At 41.7% G+C, this 16,680-nt stretch overlaps 1 protein-coding gene across 2 annotated transcripts in view; it reads left to right on the forward strand.

Annotated features, from left to right (window-relative positions):
* The window catches only part of EIF2AK4 (eukaryotic translation initiation factor 2 alpha kinase 4), a 208,410-nt gene that overhangs the window by 109,288 nt on the left and 82,442 nt on the right, over positions 1–16,680 (forward strand). For both annotated transcript variants that reach the window (XM_073610756.1, XM_073610757.1), the window contains 6 exons: positions 243–293; positions 398–634; positions 2,433–2,508; positions 3,239–3,360; positions 6,025–6,074; positions 12,272–12,440. In XM_073610756.1, the coding sequence (XP_073466857.1) occupies positions 243–293; positions 398–634; positions 2,433–2,508; positions 3,239–3,360; positions 6,025–6,074; positions 12,272–12,440 (705 nt within the window). The remainder of the gene's footprint in view (positions 1–242; positions 294–397; positions 635–2,432; positions 2,509–3,238; positions 3,361–6,024; positions 6,075–12,271; positions 12,441–16,680) is intronic.

The following is a 16,680-nucleotide window of genomic DNA, read 5'->3' on the forward strand; positions in this document are numbered from 1 at the left end:
ATACAGAGCTGCATTGATTATTATTATTATACAGGATTTATATAGCGCCAACAGTTTACGCAGCGCTTTACAATATAAAAGGGAGACAATACAGTTATAATACAATAAAATACAGGAGGATTAAGAGGGTCCTGCTCAGAAGAGCTTACAATCTAATAGATTGATTGATATGTTTCTTTTACGTGTATCTGGAGTTCTGCTTTATCTTTTTACAAAGATATACTTTATATTTTTTTCTACAGTCTTCTATTGTATTCCCAAATGATTTTGAGAAACCAGAAACAGAGAAGCAGGTAAGGCATTTATTCCTGCACCAAATTACTTTAATACATCCATTATTTTTGTGAACCCAGATGACCCTTAGGAGACATAACACATAAGTGCTACTGTTTTGTAGAGAAAAGTCATCACTTGGCTCTTAAACCATGATCCCGCATCTCGTCCCACGGCCATGGAACTCTTGAAATGTGACCTTCTGCCACCACCTCAGTTCGAAGAGTCTGAACTTCACGAAGTGCTTCACCATACATTGGCCAATATAGATGGAAAGGCCTACCGCACAATGATGAGCCAAATATTCTCCCAACGCATATCACCTGCAATGGACTACACCTATGACAGTGACATATTTAAGGTATACCTATTAACTTAAAGTGAACTTTTTGGTAATTTTAAACTCCTTAAGGTTCTGCTTATGAGCAATTATTACAAAGTATCTAGACAACCCCCCTGTCTAGCTCCCCAATTGAATTTCACTTTGTTACTAGGGTCTTGACTCCATGGCTTAGCAATGTATAGGGGGACAACAAATACAGTTCAATACAAAAGGTACAGGAGGGCCCTACTATATCCATATCTAATATATATATATATATATTATATCTCCACTATATCCAGCGTTGCACATCTGCAACAGTTCGGTCTTATTTCCCCGTTCTCACATGACAGAATGAAAGCAGTGGGAGCCGTTGGCTTCTGCTGCTGTCAGTCAAATCCTGTGACGAGGAAGCAGTGGTCGAAGGCGGGATGCTCTGTCTGTCTGTGTCTATGGACGCAGGTGGTGCATCTTGCAGCGAGCCTGCAGATGTGCCCCTATAGCAAATGGGTTTTTATGGGGGCACACCAAAAAGAGGAGAAGCCAGGAGCACTGGTGGAGGACCTAAGAAAAGGAGGCTGAGGACTGCTCTGTGCAAAACCATTGCATTGAGCAGGTAAGTATAAACCTATTTTTTTTTTTTTTTTTTTTTTTTTTTTTTTAAGTGTTTTACAATCACTTTTAAGTGAACCTTTGCTTTGCCCACATAAGAAAAAGTGTCAGGTTTACTTTTCTTTAAGCTCACAGTTTCTGCTGATTGGCTACCTGTAACTCTGACTAAGGCTGACCATAGATGGAGCGATTTTCTTTCCTGCAACCACACTGACTGTGTTGATGGGGGAATCCCTCCCGCAAAGCCATTATGTTCTCTGGGCAGGGAAAGCTGTCCCCACCGGGAGAACACAGTGATTATTGCTAGCAGCTATAACAAACACTAGCAATAATCCCTTGTAAAATCCAACAGGCTGGTTGTACCCAAATTGATCAATTGATCAACTTGGGTTCATTCAGCCTGCCTGTACATCGTTCGAATCTTGGCCGGTTCCTGCTGAAACGGCTGAGATTTGAACAATCTATGCCCGGCTTAATTAGGAAATGTGTTGGAAAACTAATTCAAAAAGATGTGGTACCAGTAAATCCATAAGACAATAGAGGGATACATGTTTGCTCCCTCTCCTCCAATGTCTTCTTCTATGCGTTGAATTACTGTAGCGTACTGAAGCATTTTGTGGAGCAAAGGAGATTTCTCCTGGGGCAGCTTTACAAAGTCAACAAACAGTAAGCCTTATTATTTTGAGCCCCTTTATTTTATTTTTTAAAGATTTTTGGATAAACTACAGTTGGGCTTTAAGTTAGACTCTTGTTTGAGCTGAGTGTACCTTAAAGTGGATGTAAACCCTCTCCTATACCCAGTGGAGTGAATAGCCTCAGATGATACGCAGAGATTAAACAAATCTCCCTACAGAAGTGTTACATGTTTATCTGCTGTCAACCCCCCCCCTCCACATAGGAAGAGAAACAAAGATACTTGCAGAGCTGTATTATGAATAGACCAGCTCTCTGCTTATCTATCTCTCTAAATTCACTCCCCAACACAAATTTCCAGCTGCTTTTATCTCATGTGTTGAAAAGCTTATCAGAAATTATCATGCTGATAACAGAGGAATGGAGCAGCAGAAAGACACGTCACTTAGGGCTTTGGAGAGAAATAAGTAAACACTACAGATATATGCACCCAGGTCAGATTTCATGAACGGGGTTTACAACCACTTTAAACTTCCTTGTCCTCAACATATTTTAAGTATGTTTATCATATTTCATCATCTTTATTTTTTAGGGTAGTTACTCTGCCCGTTCAGCTAGAATCCATCATCATGTGTGTGAGACGGTCTGTAGAGTGTTTAAAAGACACGGTAAGTTTTAAGCAACGATACATTGATATTGATTATATGTTTGGTGTTCACAATTTGGTCTTCCAAATAAAAATGTTTATCTATAAGCTGCAAAAAAATTATAAATACCCGTGTCATTCACCAGATACTGTGACAGTCCCCTTGTTTATCTTGTTGTCCATAGTCAAAGGAACTGATCTGATATCACTGCATGCGTTGGCCTATAGTGTACAAGAGTAAGCAATAAACTATATCACAGTATCACCTACGGTTCAGGATATCTTCTACACAACAGTTTTTTTTTATAATATTGTTACACTGGCAGGATATAGAAAGAGAAGCTGTCATTGTGGCTTTGTCGTTGAAGGTGCAGGCTCTGCGGCTGAGCCAGTGAGCTGTTGGAACAACTGATATGCACATATTTGCTCTGGGTAATTGACATGCCAAGTAGAGAAGGAAGTAAAAGATCAAGAGGTTGCATATTCAAAACTAGTTGCCAATGGCTGCTGCCTGTGACCTTGTTGGTAAGATTATTATTCTGGTGACCACACTGGAACTTAGAAGATATTTGGGCACACAGATCACAAGAACTGGCAGTTAGAAAATGAAAAAAATTTAAAAAAAGGTGACTCTTCTAAGATGGTGTTCATATCTTCAGCTCTATGCTTGTATAAGCCTTTGTTTTAAAATAAAATTTGCTACAGAGCTGCTGTCCCTGTGATCCAAATAATTTTAACGGTTTTCTTTTTAGGTGCTGTGAAGCTACATACACCTTTGTTAATGCCTCGGAGCAAAATGGCATCTGAAAGTGGTGAATCGGCCTGTTTTATGGACCACAGTGGCATGCTAGTAACGCTTCCTTATAATCTCAGGGTAGGTGCTATGGTTGTTGATATAATAAATGGATCTATGACTTGGTGTTTTGTATTGCTGGAAAACAAGAACCTTGGCATTTTCATTAGCATAAAAATGGAAAAGTGCTTAAAAGTAATGTGAACGCGCATAAAGTGAATCATATGGTAACAGCAAATAGTTGGCTTTTACCATAAACACATTTATTTATTTAAACTAGAACCATTTCGTACCTTTTTGTCATTTTACAAGGAAGAACCAATGAACTAAAAGAGTGCTCACCAGCGCCCCCACAGTTCATTGAGAACTACAAATCATCTGGCGTGGGTGGCAGACGGGACTTTAAATAGTAACAGTGTGTGCAGGGAGAGGATCCCCTACCAGCTGTCACTGGGGGGCAGGGGGCGAGAGGGAGGATTCTGAATGTTACGCCCCAAATATGGGCGTAACATGTTCAGAAAGCTGAACTTATCCTTTAATCCTACATCACAGGACACAAAAGTGTTAACAGCCATTGCTACATGGGTTATGCTACCATCTTCAGGTGAATGGATATTGGTCAGAAAAAAAGGCAGGAGTCATCCTTAATCAAAGAAAAAGGGGGGTGAAGAGAAGGAGGAATCTCAACTACTCCTTAATATCATCCGGTGTTCTCATATGGGAAATATTGGCCATAAATTGGCCTTACCCTTTGGAGATTCAACCGGTTTCACCGTCCAAATCGGGTATCCCAGACAATGAATTGGATATCGGAGACTCCCAAATTTGGTTGTCCTCTGAGTTAAACATATATCTATAGAAACAAGTTCGTGAAAGTCACAAAGCAACTCTTCTATGAGGAAAAACCGGTGATGAAAATATTAATCTTTTATTGAAACTATCCAAAAATATTATTTTAAATACAAAATACAATAAAGAGAATACATCCCTATTCCCAACACATACTAAAAAGACCTAAAGTCTAAAGAGGACATAGGTGGCCACCATCTTCCAATTTCACCTCACATATCTCTCACTCTCAAACACACATACACATACAGATCTCAGTCGGTTAAAAGATCGATAGAGATTGCAAGTATGAAAATCAAATGACCAGGGATAATGTCAGTGGGGGTGACTGATGTAGTCTTTGGATGATAAACGCACTTGGTCATGGGTTTTTTAGCCAGGAATGGAAGTAGAGGTTGTATATAGTGCAGGGGTGGTGAGACAATTCCTTATGGTTTCCGTAGCGCTAACTTGTGACAGGAGCCGCTTCAATGCTTAGATGTATGCACAGTCTGGTTAAAGATCACCAGTAGTGGAATAACCTCAAATTTCTACTCTTGGTAGACTAAGGGAATCTGTGTTCACTAGAACCTAGATACATTTCCTTTATCTCTCTTCTGACTGGCTGTTTCGTTGCATTCACTTTGACATAACTTTATCCTAATTGAATGCCTTTCCTCTGCCTAGAATCCGGGAATCCAAAGACTACATCAGTCATCCCCACTGACATTATCCCTGGTCATTTGATTTTCATACTTGCAATCTCTATTGATCTTTTGACCGACTGAAATCTGTATGTGTATGTGAGGTGAAGTTGGAAGATGGTGGCCACCTATGTCCTCTTTAGACTTTAGGTCTTTTTAGTATGTGTTGGGAATAGGGATGTATTCTCTTTATTGTATTTTGTATTTAAAATAATAATTTTGGATAGTTTCAATAAAAGATTAATATTTTCATCACCGGTTTTTCCTCATAGAAGAGTTGCTTTGTGACTTTCACGAATTTGTTTCTATAGGAGTCATCCTTAACCAGAAGAACTATCCATATTTTACATTTCATTGGTTTTGTACAGTAAGAATGAAAGTTGGTTGTTGATTAGTTGCCATGGGCTACCTTTCGTTCATTACTTTGTCTTACTGCTTTGAGACCTTTTAAAGCCGATCTTAACCTAAAAACAAAAATGTATCTGTTTGCCAGTCCTTTCAGCAAGTACAGAAAATATCTGTTGATCTTGGCAATAATACAGTGTCCTTGTCCCTTCCCTGTGAGCTTAGAAGAAAATGCAAAGGACCTTTATCGTTCTTGTGTAAATTACTAGACCCATCAATCTGCCATGTAATGGCTATTAACAAATGCAGGCATTTTTGAAGTTCTGACTGTGTGACAACCATAGCTCCCTCCGTAAATATAGTGGAGAAAAAAGCATAGACATGTGGGGGACAGGAGTGTGCAATTGCAGGATTGCCAGGTGAAAAGAACTGAAAAAAAGCCTGAAGAAAGAAAACAAAAGCAGACGACACATCTACAGATTGATATTCTGTAATACAATGCATTTTTCGCTGTTGTCCTCCTGGTTCTCCTCTCAGCCAATCAGGAAGCCGCGGGTCCTAAGTCCTGATTGGCCGGGAGGAGAAGCCACTGCCAGGACTCTGGAGGAGACACAAGGAGGGAAGCTGCTATCTGAATGGGGTAAGTGCAGGGCTGGTGGGTGGGCCTAGTGGGCGACGGGTGAGCGATGCAGCGATCAAGCAACGGGGGGGGGGGGGATAGTGGTGGTCGAGCGAGCGCCGGGGTGGTGGTTGTTTGGCTGGGGGGGGGGGGGCATTGGCTGTCTGGCTGTCTGGCTGGGAAGGCTGTGGGCGGAAAATTGAGCACCAGCCGCCACTGGTTACTAATAATATTTTTTCTTTCTTGTAGATTCCTTTTGCACGATATGTTGCGAGAAGTAATGTAACTAACGTTAAAAGGTAACAAAATAACATCAAAATGCTTAAATGGTTTTACCAAAGTAAATTACTAAACTTCAATATGTCTGTGTGAATATAAAGGAGGCAGGCCTATTACAAGTGGAACCAGTAATGGAGAACAGTAATGGAGCTTCTACCTTGTTATCACAAATCTTCTTACCACCCGCTAGCATTTGCAGCTCTTAAAAGGAATTTTTTTTTTTTTTAATAAAAATATAATTCCCTAATTGGGGATGGTCCATATAGTAAAAGAAAATTTATTTGCAGATAATCGTGCATTACCTGGGATAATATGGTTTTTGTACTCACCGTAATATCCTTTAGCTAAAGTCTGTCAAGCGACATATGAAGTCTTTAACTTTTGGGTTATACTGCTGCCCACAGGAGGGTTGGACACTGGTAAACAAAAGCACTGTAGGCCAGCCGAGGATAACCCTAACTACTTGTAGCATACCACTGTTTTGTGGCAAAGCAGAACCAAGAACATGATATAAACACACAGCGGTGTAACCTGTAACTCTCAATAGTCTTTAGGAAAAAGATTTTATGGTGAGCACAAAAATCCTGTTTTCCTTTTTGTCACGTGAGGGCAAAGGAAGTTTTTTCACTTTCAGGACATCCACAGCAGTCCAACTGAGGGGTGAGCAACAAACCCTATCAGGCTGAGGAAAACCACAGAGAACTGGGGGCTGCCTGTAGTTCAAGAAGCCATCTTAAGAACTTTATACCTGAAACTGGCATCAGATGAGGCCACCGCAGCTACCTGGTAGAACTTGAAGAACATGTGAACAGAAGATCTTGGAAACCGATCCCTGATCCCGAAGCCCAAGAAGCACTCAGATCTAATAGCATGCACCTTGACAGGAAAGGGTGAATAATGGTCTCTCTGAGCCACCTATAAATGGAACAAGAAGCCGGTGCATCCTGAAATGGTCCATCTAAGATTACAAAAAGTTAGAGTTAAAACCACATCTAGACAGTGGAGGGAAATTTCCTTTTGGTGAACTAGAGACATACAGATGAAAGGTAGAATAATGTTCTGGTTGAGGTGAATAGCATAAACTACCTTAGGTAAAAAGGAAGCCTTGATCTTCAACCTTCAACAACACCTTGTCCCTATGCAGAACCAAAGAGCTTGCTTTGCATGATAAGTCTGCCAGTTCAGACGCTTGCCTCACAAGCGTCTGCCTTCTGATTGGTTTAAATGCAATTTTTGAAGCACAGAGGGGGCCATATTAAAATCCCATGCAGTCACAGGGGAAAGGCAGTGGGAGGAGAGCCCCTGTACAAAGGTCTTAAAGTATGAGAGTTTGAGAGGTCAAGGGACCCTTAAAAGTGCTTAGACCCAGATGCTGGTCCAGGCCCAGAGGAAGGAGAGAATTCATCCCATGAAACTCGCAAGTGAAGTATTCCTTACATGTATAAAAGTAGACCTTGCGAAATGCTGACTTCCTAACTTTTAGCCTTATAGGAATCCCAGACTTAGAGATATCCCTGTCCCTCATAACCTGAGCTTCACCTGCCATGCCATTAAAGCTAGTGGCCGAAAAGTAGGATAGCAACTTAGTCCTTGGGTTTACCAGGCTAGGAAAAACCTGGTCCTTCGTGATAGATCTGTCAGTAGATCATATTGACTTGTCCCACAAAGACAAAATGTTGCGTTGAAGAGGTCTGGAGTGAAACTGGGCAAATGGGACTGTAATATAAGAGGTTACCGTAAGACCTAGGACTCGTGTGCAAGTGGAGAGGGGATTGGTTCCTGGATTCAAGATAATCCAGAATGCAGCACTCCACTACATATATGAAGTGCAATAGAATGAGTGCTATATCTCTCTTTTACATGGGATGCTCAGGAGTTGAGCATTTAACTGCAGCAGCTTGATTTAGTGATATTAGACATAATAAGTGCAGGGGTTATACTTCCTGGATTAGAGAGTTTGAATCAAGACCATAGTGTTATGCATTCTTCTTGTGGAAGAAACACTCTGGTCTGAGTTGTGTCCAGGATTAGACCCAGATACTCCCAACTATCAATTGGTTTTTAGAAGTCCATGAAATGTCTGAATCATTGTAAAGTCTGAAGGCCAACCTCATGTTGTCTGACAGAGCTCATGCCAACCAATCGCCCTAACAGGAAATCATCTAAGTATCACACAATGGGAAGACCACAAGAATGCAGTAGGGCTTGTATTGGGCCCAGCAACATGGAGAAAACTTGAGGTGCAGACGAGAGACTAAAGGGCAGGGCCACAAAGTGGTAGTGTAGGGCCCCACAGCATAAGTATGTTTGTTGTCCACAGCAGTCAGAATTTCTTCCATTTTTTTAAATGGAAGACGATGACAAATTTGATTGAGTCCACAAATTCTGATGGATTCTAATGCAGGCATTCAGAATTTTAGATCCGTGTAGAGCCAATGTCCCCCATTGGCCTTGGGGACAGAAGACCAGTTGAAATAAAACCCCTGGAACCATTCTGCCATAGAAACTGTGTCAACAACATCTTAATCCAGAAGAACCGAGAGGGCTTGATGGACATATATTAATCTGTGCAGTGACACAGGAAGGTGGAAGGTAAGTAACCTGATGAGGGAGGATGCTTGGGGAGCCAAGGTTGAGGCAGTGGAGAAACTAAAGGGTTGTTTTTTTAACAGATGGAGAGAAAACTTTGCAGTCTATTTTGTAGGTTTCTTACATTGAGAAAGATAGGTGCTCTTTCCTCCAGTAGCATCCATGATGATGTTTCAGGAGTTTATTTTGAAGAGAAGCTGTCCAGTGAAGGCCCTGTTGATCAAAGTCTTTTTACACAAGGGTTCCACAGTCCGCACTTTAGTCAAAGTTCCCTACACATATGAACTGACATGTGGCACATGTGAATAATGAAATGAGAGGCATCCACCAAACCATCACAGCTGAAATTCAACACTATATCCATCTGCTTCATGCATTCTATAAGCGAGAAGTCAACTGTGGCAGAGGTTAGATATTTTTTTAAGGGATTTTGACCAGTCAAAGTAAGATCTCAAACAAAATCTGATAAAGGGCAGGGTCCGCCAGTGAGAACAGAGCTCTAGAAAATAAACTTCCAACTGCATATTGGCTGGATCCTTAACCACTTCTCGCCCACCCTATAGCCGGGCGGTGGTTGCGTTATCCCGACTGGGCGTCATATAACGTCCAGCAGGATAAGCCGCAATCGCGCGCAGCGATCAGATTTGCGGTGTGTCACTGTGACACACCGCAACTCCGATCTGATGGAGGCTCTTTACCACGTGATCAGCTATTGCCAATCACAGCTGATCACAGCGTGTAACCAGGAAGTGCCGGTAAACGCCTTTCCTCTGTTCACGCTGACAGGAGAGCCAATCGGTGGCTCTCCTGTCAGAAGAGGGGTCTGAGCTGATAATCGACGCATTGATTATCGGCTCAGCCCCTATCGGAGGTGCCACCACAGCTGCCAATCAGTGCCCATCATCTGCCAGTCAGTGCCAATCAAAGTGCTAATAAGTGCCCCTTAGTAACGCCTGTCCGTACCCATGTCAGATACCAATCAGTGCCACCTATCAGTGCTGCATATCAGTGCCCATCCAATTCTACATAACGTTGCCTCCTCATGAGTGCCACCTTATCAGTGCCAACTCCGTGCCCATCAGTGCCCGTCAGTGATGGAGAAAACAAAATTTTATAATGGTAATAATAATTTCCCCCAAAATTTCAGTCTTTTTTAGTTTGTTTAGCAAAAAATAAAAACCCCAGTGGTGATCAAATACCACCAAAAGCTCTATTTGTGGGAAGAGAATTATAAATATTTAGTTTGGGTACAGTGTTGCATGACCGCGCAATTGTCATTCAAAGTGTGATAGCGCTGAAAGCTGAAAATTGTTTTGGGCAGGAAGGGGGGAAAATGCCCCGTATTGAAGTGGTTAAAGAAAGGCACATTCTCTACCCAAAGGGTAAGCCTGCTTTTAAAGGATAAGTTCACCTTTTGAATATGTTACATGTTCCACCCATTTTAGGGTGGAACGTGTAACTTGTTCCAGCATATGCAGCCTCTACCCCCGGCGGAGGGGGGATTTTCTCCCTGCACCCGCTATCACAATTTTAAAACAGCGTGACCGTGTGAGGCTCCGCCCATGGAGCAGCTGATGGCTTGTAGTTCTAGCAGTGAGCACTCTTGTACTAAATTGATCTTCCTTCTCTGTTAACTGTCTGCCCATACGAGGTAGGAGCAGACAGCTATACTAAGAGTCTGCAGGAGTCTGAAAGCCTCACACACACGATCAGACTTTCGGACGACCGAACGTCCGTTTTTTTTTGTGGCATGCTGTCGAAAGTGAAGAGGTTACTCCACAATATGAAAATTTTTGTACGACAGAATACAAGTTGTGAAGTGACGTAATGCGTAATGTGTTGAATAGTTTTGTATGTATTCTTTCATTTCTGAGCATGCGTAGTCTTGCTCTTACAATTTTTTTCGTACAAAAACCATAACAATGAAACAAAAATCAGATGTTGAGTTCACATCCGAAAAAATTTTATAGTCTGCACATCCTGCTTTTATCTGAGGAAAAAGCGTTATCGGCTGTCGAAAGCACCGTACTAACGATCCGAAAATCGTCAGCTGTGGGTAGGCAGCAGGAATAGATTGAAGATTCAAGCTCTACATGATGCTTTTCAAGTAGCAACAGCGGGGAGATGCTTCCTTGATGCTGTATGATGGGAAAGAAAGAGCGGAGCATGCGCACGACATTCCACCCAGTGGATAATGTCAGCGTTCAGTCCCATGGAGTTAACACCTTCTTCTGAGGCAAAATCGTTAGAAGCAGGAAATTAAGCGTATTGAGTTGACTGGCTTACTTACTGAGTAAGTCTTGAGACCAGGCAAAGGCTGAGGCAAAGCCAATGGCTTTGGATCTGGAAAGTGCATCTCAGCTAATGTTTACCAGAATGGAGCCTAGAAAGCACCCTATGCAAAACCCAGTGCACAAAGATCCTTTCCAGGCTGTTTTTTCAAGTCCAGTCACTTCTGGAGGAAGTACTTCAAAAGACTGAGGACACTCACAATTGAAGAGTCAAATCTACAGTTAATGAAACAAAGCTCTGGCAAAGATATAGAGAAGTCTTAATTTAAGAAAAGAATTGAAAAGGAAAATGGTGCTAGCAAAAAAAATGAGTCTTATGACAGCAGAGCTATAAAAAAAACATCCATCCTCCTAGAACACTGGCAAAAATCTGAGGCATACTGGTATTGGGAGCGGTTATACGGGGCTGGCCTACAGTTTGTTGTTTTTTTTTTTTTTGCCAGTGTCCAGCCTTCTTATAGGCTGCAGAATAACATAAAAGGATAAAGACTTTAGGGTTGATTTACCTAAATTGTTCATGATAGCCAATCGGCTTCTAACTTCAGCTTGTTCAATTAAGCTTTGACAAAACCTGAAAGCTGATTGGTTTCTATGCTGAGCTGCACCAGATTTCGCACTCTTCAGTTTTAGTAAATCAGCCCCTCTGTGTCCCTCAAAAAATGAGAATGCTTGATTCCAGCTTTAAGGCTCGGTTCACACTTAAACCGGCCATGGATCGCACAGGAGCGCTGTGTGTCCCTGTTCTCCGTTTCAGGGACGAATCAGGGCCGAATCTTTGCCTGAATTGGGCCCTGAAACAGAGCCAAAGACGCACAGCGTTTCTGCAGCTGCCCCAGAGATATGTGAACCGGCTCCATAGAGAGCCGGTCACATTCTCCTGCTATGTGAATTGAATGCGGGGAAACCTGCATCCAATTCACATAGGTGTGAACCCAGCATAAATCAGGTGTTTATAAACGTTCATTTTTTAAATCTCCGTTGGCAGCATATCTAACGCACTAAAATCAGAGCATTCTGCAATAAACAGTGACATGATGTGAATAATGCAGACAAAAATATACATTTGTACATCTTGGAAAGTGTATGATGCCAATAGCACCAGCAACACAATGTTACTGTAACACGGTGATAAAACTTAGATGGCAGTCTATATATACCATTACTTACATGGCAGCTTTAGAATGTGAAAATCTAAAGTGCCAGTCCTGGATTTCAAAGAACACATGTATCGATCAAACCTGAATAATAAAATAAAATTTCATGCTTGTGAGTTGGGAGAAAAGTCTAATATTCAAGCCATTTTAATGCTAAGCTTTTTATCTTTTCTATGACATCAGGTACTGTATTGAGAGAGTATTTAGGCCACGCAAATTGAACCGCTGTCACCCAAAGGAACTCACTGAATGTGCATTTGATGTGATTACCTCATCTGTGAATAGCTACTTGCCTACTGCAGAGACTATCTACACAATATATGAGATAATTCAGGAATTCCCAGTGTTACAGGTATGGTTCTCACAGTGGGAGTAGCAAATAACATTGAGTGAAAATACCCATGAGGACTTGAAGGGGGCCTTACAGTACAATGCAAGGGTTATAACATCTAGCCCCATACCTATGTAAAAATCATGCTGATAGAATGTGCAAAAGATAGGTGCAAAGAAAAAGGTTTGATTTATACTTCCTTTACCGCCATCTTCTGCATGCGGGGTGTGACTTCACCAATCATCTAGGAAGATCCTCGAGGAATGCAGACTAAATCAATCCCAATGAGAATCTTTTGCAAGTCTTGGGTGTTTTGGGCTGCCCTGTATTCCCCACGATCTTGCCAGAAGCATAACATCACACTTGCCTAGGCGCCGCAGGCATAAGGTGGGGGTAAGGTAAGTATAAAGTCTAACAGTTTTCTTTACAGTTACATTTTTACAAGGGGGGGAAAGGTCTGATTTTTAAGCATCAACATGAAATGTATATGTTTTTAAGCTGGCGAAATTCATTATGCCTTATAATAACAGCATTTCTTTAAAATCTTGGCTCTTCTGTTAGACCCCTTTCACACTGGACACGTTTTTCAGGCGGTTTAGCGCTAAAAATAGCGCCTGTAAAGCGAAACCCTGAGGGCTTTTACGCTGGCAGGACGTAAAAAAAAAGTCCTGCAAGCAGCTTCTTTGAGGTGCTTTAGGTGCAGTGTAAAGCGCCTCTGCCCATTGAAATCAATAGGCAGCGGCACTTTGCAGGCGCTTTTAACGCTTTATTCGGCCGTCAGCGTGGGTTAAAAGCTACTCGCTAGCGCCCGAAAAGCACCGCAAAAACAACGAAATTCGCAGCGCTTTACCGCCGACGCCCGGGCGCTGGCAGTGTAAAAGGGCTTTTATATTGATCTTAACTTTACTCTTTGAAGTTCATCTGAAGCAGCTGATATAGAATTCTTTTACAAATTCAATTAATTGTACACTTCAGGGATTATTTATATTATGATATTCTGTTTCTAGATTCTATGTTCCTTTAACATTTATTAGAATCGGTAAAGTATTAATACTCAGTGGGATTAATTCTGCGAGTGACCACCCCTAATTGACGTCATTGAGACTTTCCCAGTACATATCAAATGCTTTGCTCCCCATGCAATATGCACTTTGATGTAGGCTGTGGTGGATTGCTGTATGTAGAATAATGTTCAGTATATATTTTTAAATTGCCTGTGTGCAGGAAAGCATGCTGGCATGATAGATAGCAGAACTGCATGTATTCATGGGCCTTTTTTTTCACACCACCATGTTTTGGAAGAATCCAGTGGTATTTTTAGCCATTTGACCTCCGGAAGGTTTTACCCCCTTCACAACCAGGCCATTTTTTTGCTATTCAGCACTGTGCTACAAATAGAGCTTTCTTTTGGTGGTATTTGATCACCACTGGGTTTTTTATTTTTTGCAATATAAATGAAAAGAGATTGAACATTTTATGGAAAAAAAACAAACAATATTTTCTACTTTGTCATAAAACATATTCAATAAAATCAAATTTCGTCATAAATTTAGGCCAAAATGTATTCTGCTACATGTCTTTTGTAAAAAAAAAATCCCAATAAGTGTATATTAATTGGTTTGTGTGAAAGTATAGAGTCTACAAACTGTGGGATATATATTTGGAAATGGATCAATTGTGATGTACTGATTGCCTATCTCATTTCTTGAGGCCCTTAAAGGATCAGTTCACTTTTTAGGAGAAAATAATAAAAGTGCCTCCTCGTCAGTACTGCCCATCAGTACCATCTATTGGTGCCCATCAGTGCTGCATATTCATGCCTCATCAGTGCCCTTCAGTGTCACCTTATCAGCGCCAGTCAGTGCAGCCTCATCAGTGAAAGAGAAAACTTACTTACAAAATTGTATAACAAAAACAAAGAAAAACTTTTTTTTTTTTTTTTCAAAATTTTTGGTCTTTTTTTATTTGTTTAGCAAAATAAAAAACCCAGAGGTGATCATATACCACTAAAAGAAAGCTCTATATGTGGGAACAAAATTATAAAAAGCTTGTTTGGGTACAGTGTAGCATGACTGCACAATTGTCATTTAAAATGTGACAGCGCTAAAAATTGGGCTGAGCAGGAAGGGGGGAAGTGCCCTGTATTGAAGTCATTAAATACTAGGACAGTTCCTATTGCCCCTAAATAACCCCTTTTTGGAAAGTAGACAGTCGGAGGCATTTATTAGGAAACACAGTGAGCTTTTGGAAGTTGTAATTTTTTTGTCCAATTTTTTTTTTAAATGAACACATTGAATAAAATGTATTTATTTATTTATTTTTTTCACAATTTTTTTTTTTTTTTTACATACTGTCACCAGTGCAGCACAGCGTCATCATATGACTGGTGTGGCGGTGATTAGGGACAAAGACTGGTGACAGTATGTTAAAAAATAAATAAATTTTTCATTCAAGTTTAAACTAATAAAACTGTACTACCCTGGGGGTGTGATCAGGGATTTTTTATTACATTTTGTTTGTTACAATGAATATCATTGTAACAGAAAAGTTTTCGACTGTCATGAATGGGTTAACCATTCATGAAGGCCGTGATCACTAGTGATCTGTGATTGGCTACAGCTTATCACATATTCCAAGGTGCTGTGATTGGCCCAGGTACTGTGTGATAGCTGTGGGCCAAACACAAATGTCATGATTTAATTCATTCATAACAGCTTTGTTGACATTGTGATCATGTGATCGCTGTGTTGTGCCTGGGGGGCGGGTAGGTGTGCTGTGCGCTCCTAAACCCGTTGCAGGCACATCATGTGCCGACCTGCTGCAATATATATACTGTGGTGGGTCAGCAAGTGGTTAAAGGGGTTGTAAACCCTCGTGTTTTTTCAGCTTAATACATCCTATGCATTAAAGTGGATGTAAACCCGAAAATTTATATATTTTTTTTTTTTATATCATACTGTAGAGTATAAGATTTCCTGTCATTTGAGCCCAGTCTTGCCACAAAGAGTTAATCCAGCTCTGAGCAATCCTCTTTTATTGTTCAGTGAGATAATTCTTGACAAACTGAGAAAAACGTTGTCAAATCCTCCCCCTTGCTGTGAGTGACAGGTGATTTACATCTCATGCACTAGCCTAAGGGCTCTTTCTCACGGGGAGGATCAGTGATGATCCGCCCCGTGAATATCCGCTTGCTCAGCGGGGATCACTCCGCCGATCCCCGCTGAGCAGGAAGATGACAGGTCCATCGCTGCTCACTGTGCAGCGACGGACCTGTCAGAGCGCCGCTCTCCCCTATGGGGGGATCGGATGATGACGGACCGTAGTGTCCGTCGTCATCCGATCCGAAAACGGATGGAAAAGTAGGTTTTTCCTCCGTTACACTTTTCGGATCGGAGCGGGTCGGATGTCAGTGGACATGTCACCGCTGACATCCGACGCTCCATAGAGATACATGTATGTCCGTTTTTCATCCGAAAACGGAAGGATGAAAAACGGACATACGGATCGTTAGTGTGAAAGAGGCCTTAGAGACATGCAGTATTTTTTCATTCCCACTCCCACTCCTTTCTTCTGCTGCTCTGCAAGGATTGGCTGTTCCACACCTCAGCATGATTTGGCATGCTGAAGTCATGTGGTTACTTTCCTGTCTTTTCACTGGATGTTAGAGATCATAGCAGAAGTTCAGTGTTAGAAATACACAGGGGAAATGCATATTGACAAGGGGAGTGTAGAGGTGGGCGGGGAGTCTACTGACATCACGACTCCACCCACCGAGCTCCAGACAACAGACCCACCCACAGAATATGAAGTTTTTCGGCTCTCATAACAGACAGAGGGGAGATATTTGACAGGTAAAGATACATGCAGGAGGCATGTATATCCTTATAGATAACCCCTATGGCAGTAGTTTAGAAAAGATGACATTGGGTTTACATCCACTTTAAAGTGAAAAACTTCTTTCACTGACCAGCCCCCAGCCCCCCATTCCCCGATTTACTCACCTGAGTCCGTTCGTTCCCTTGGCGGAGACGCACTCTTCCTCTCTGCCTGGGGTTCTCGGCTCTTGATTGGATAGATTGATAGCAGTGCAGCCATTGGCTCCCGCTGCTGTCAATCAAGACCAATAACGGGCCGAGTCCAACATTCTGTGTCTATGCATGCAAATGCTGGACTTGAGCGTGCCCAAAAGGTAACCCCCAGGGAGAGTGCTTCACCTAGGGGGTTTACCGATGCAAGGAGGCGCCACGAGCGCCGCCGAGGG

The sequence above is a fragment of the Aquarana catesbeiana genome, linkage group LG13 (genome assembly GCF_042186555.1).
Source record: "Aquarana catesbeiana isolate 2022-GZ linkage group LG13, ASM4218655v1, whole genome shotgun sequence".
Classification (NCBI taxonomy): domain Eukaryota; kingdom Metazoa; phylum Chordata; class Amphibia; order Anura; family Ranidae; genus Aquarana; species Aquarana catesbeiana.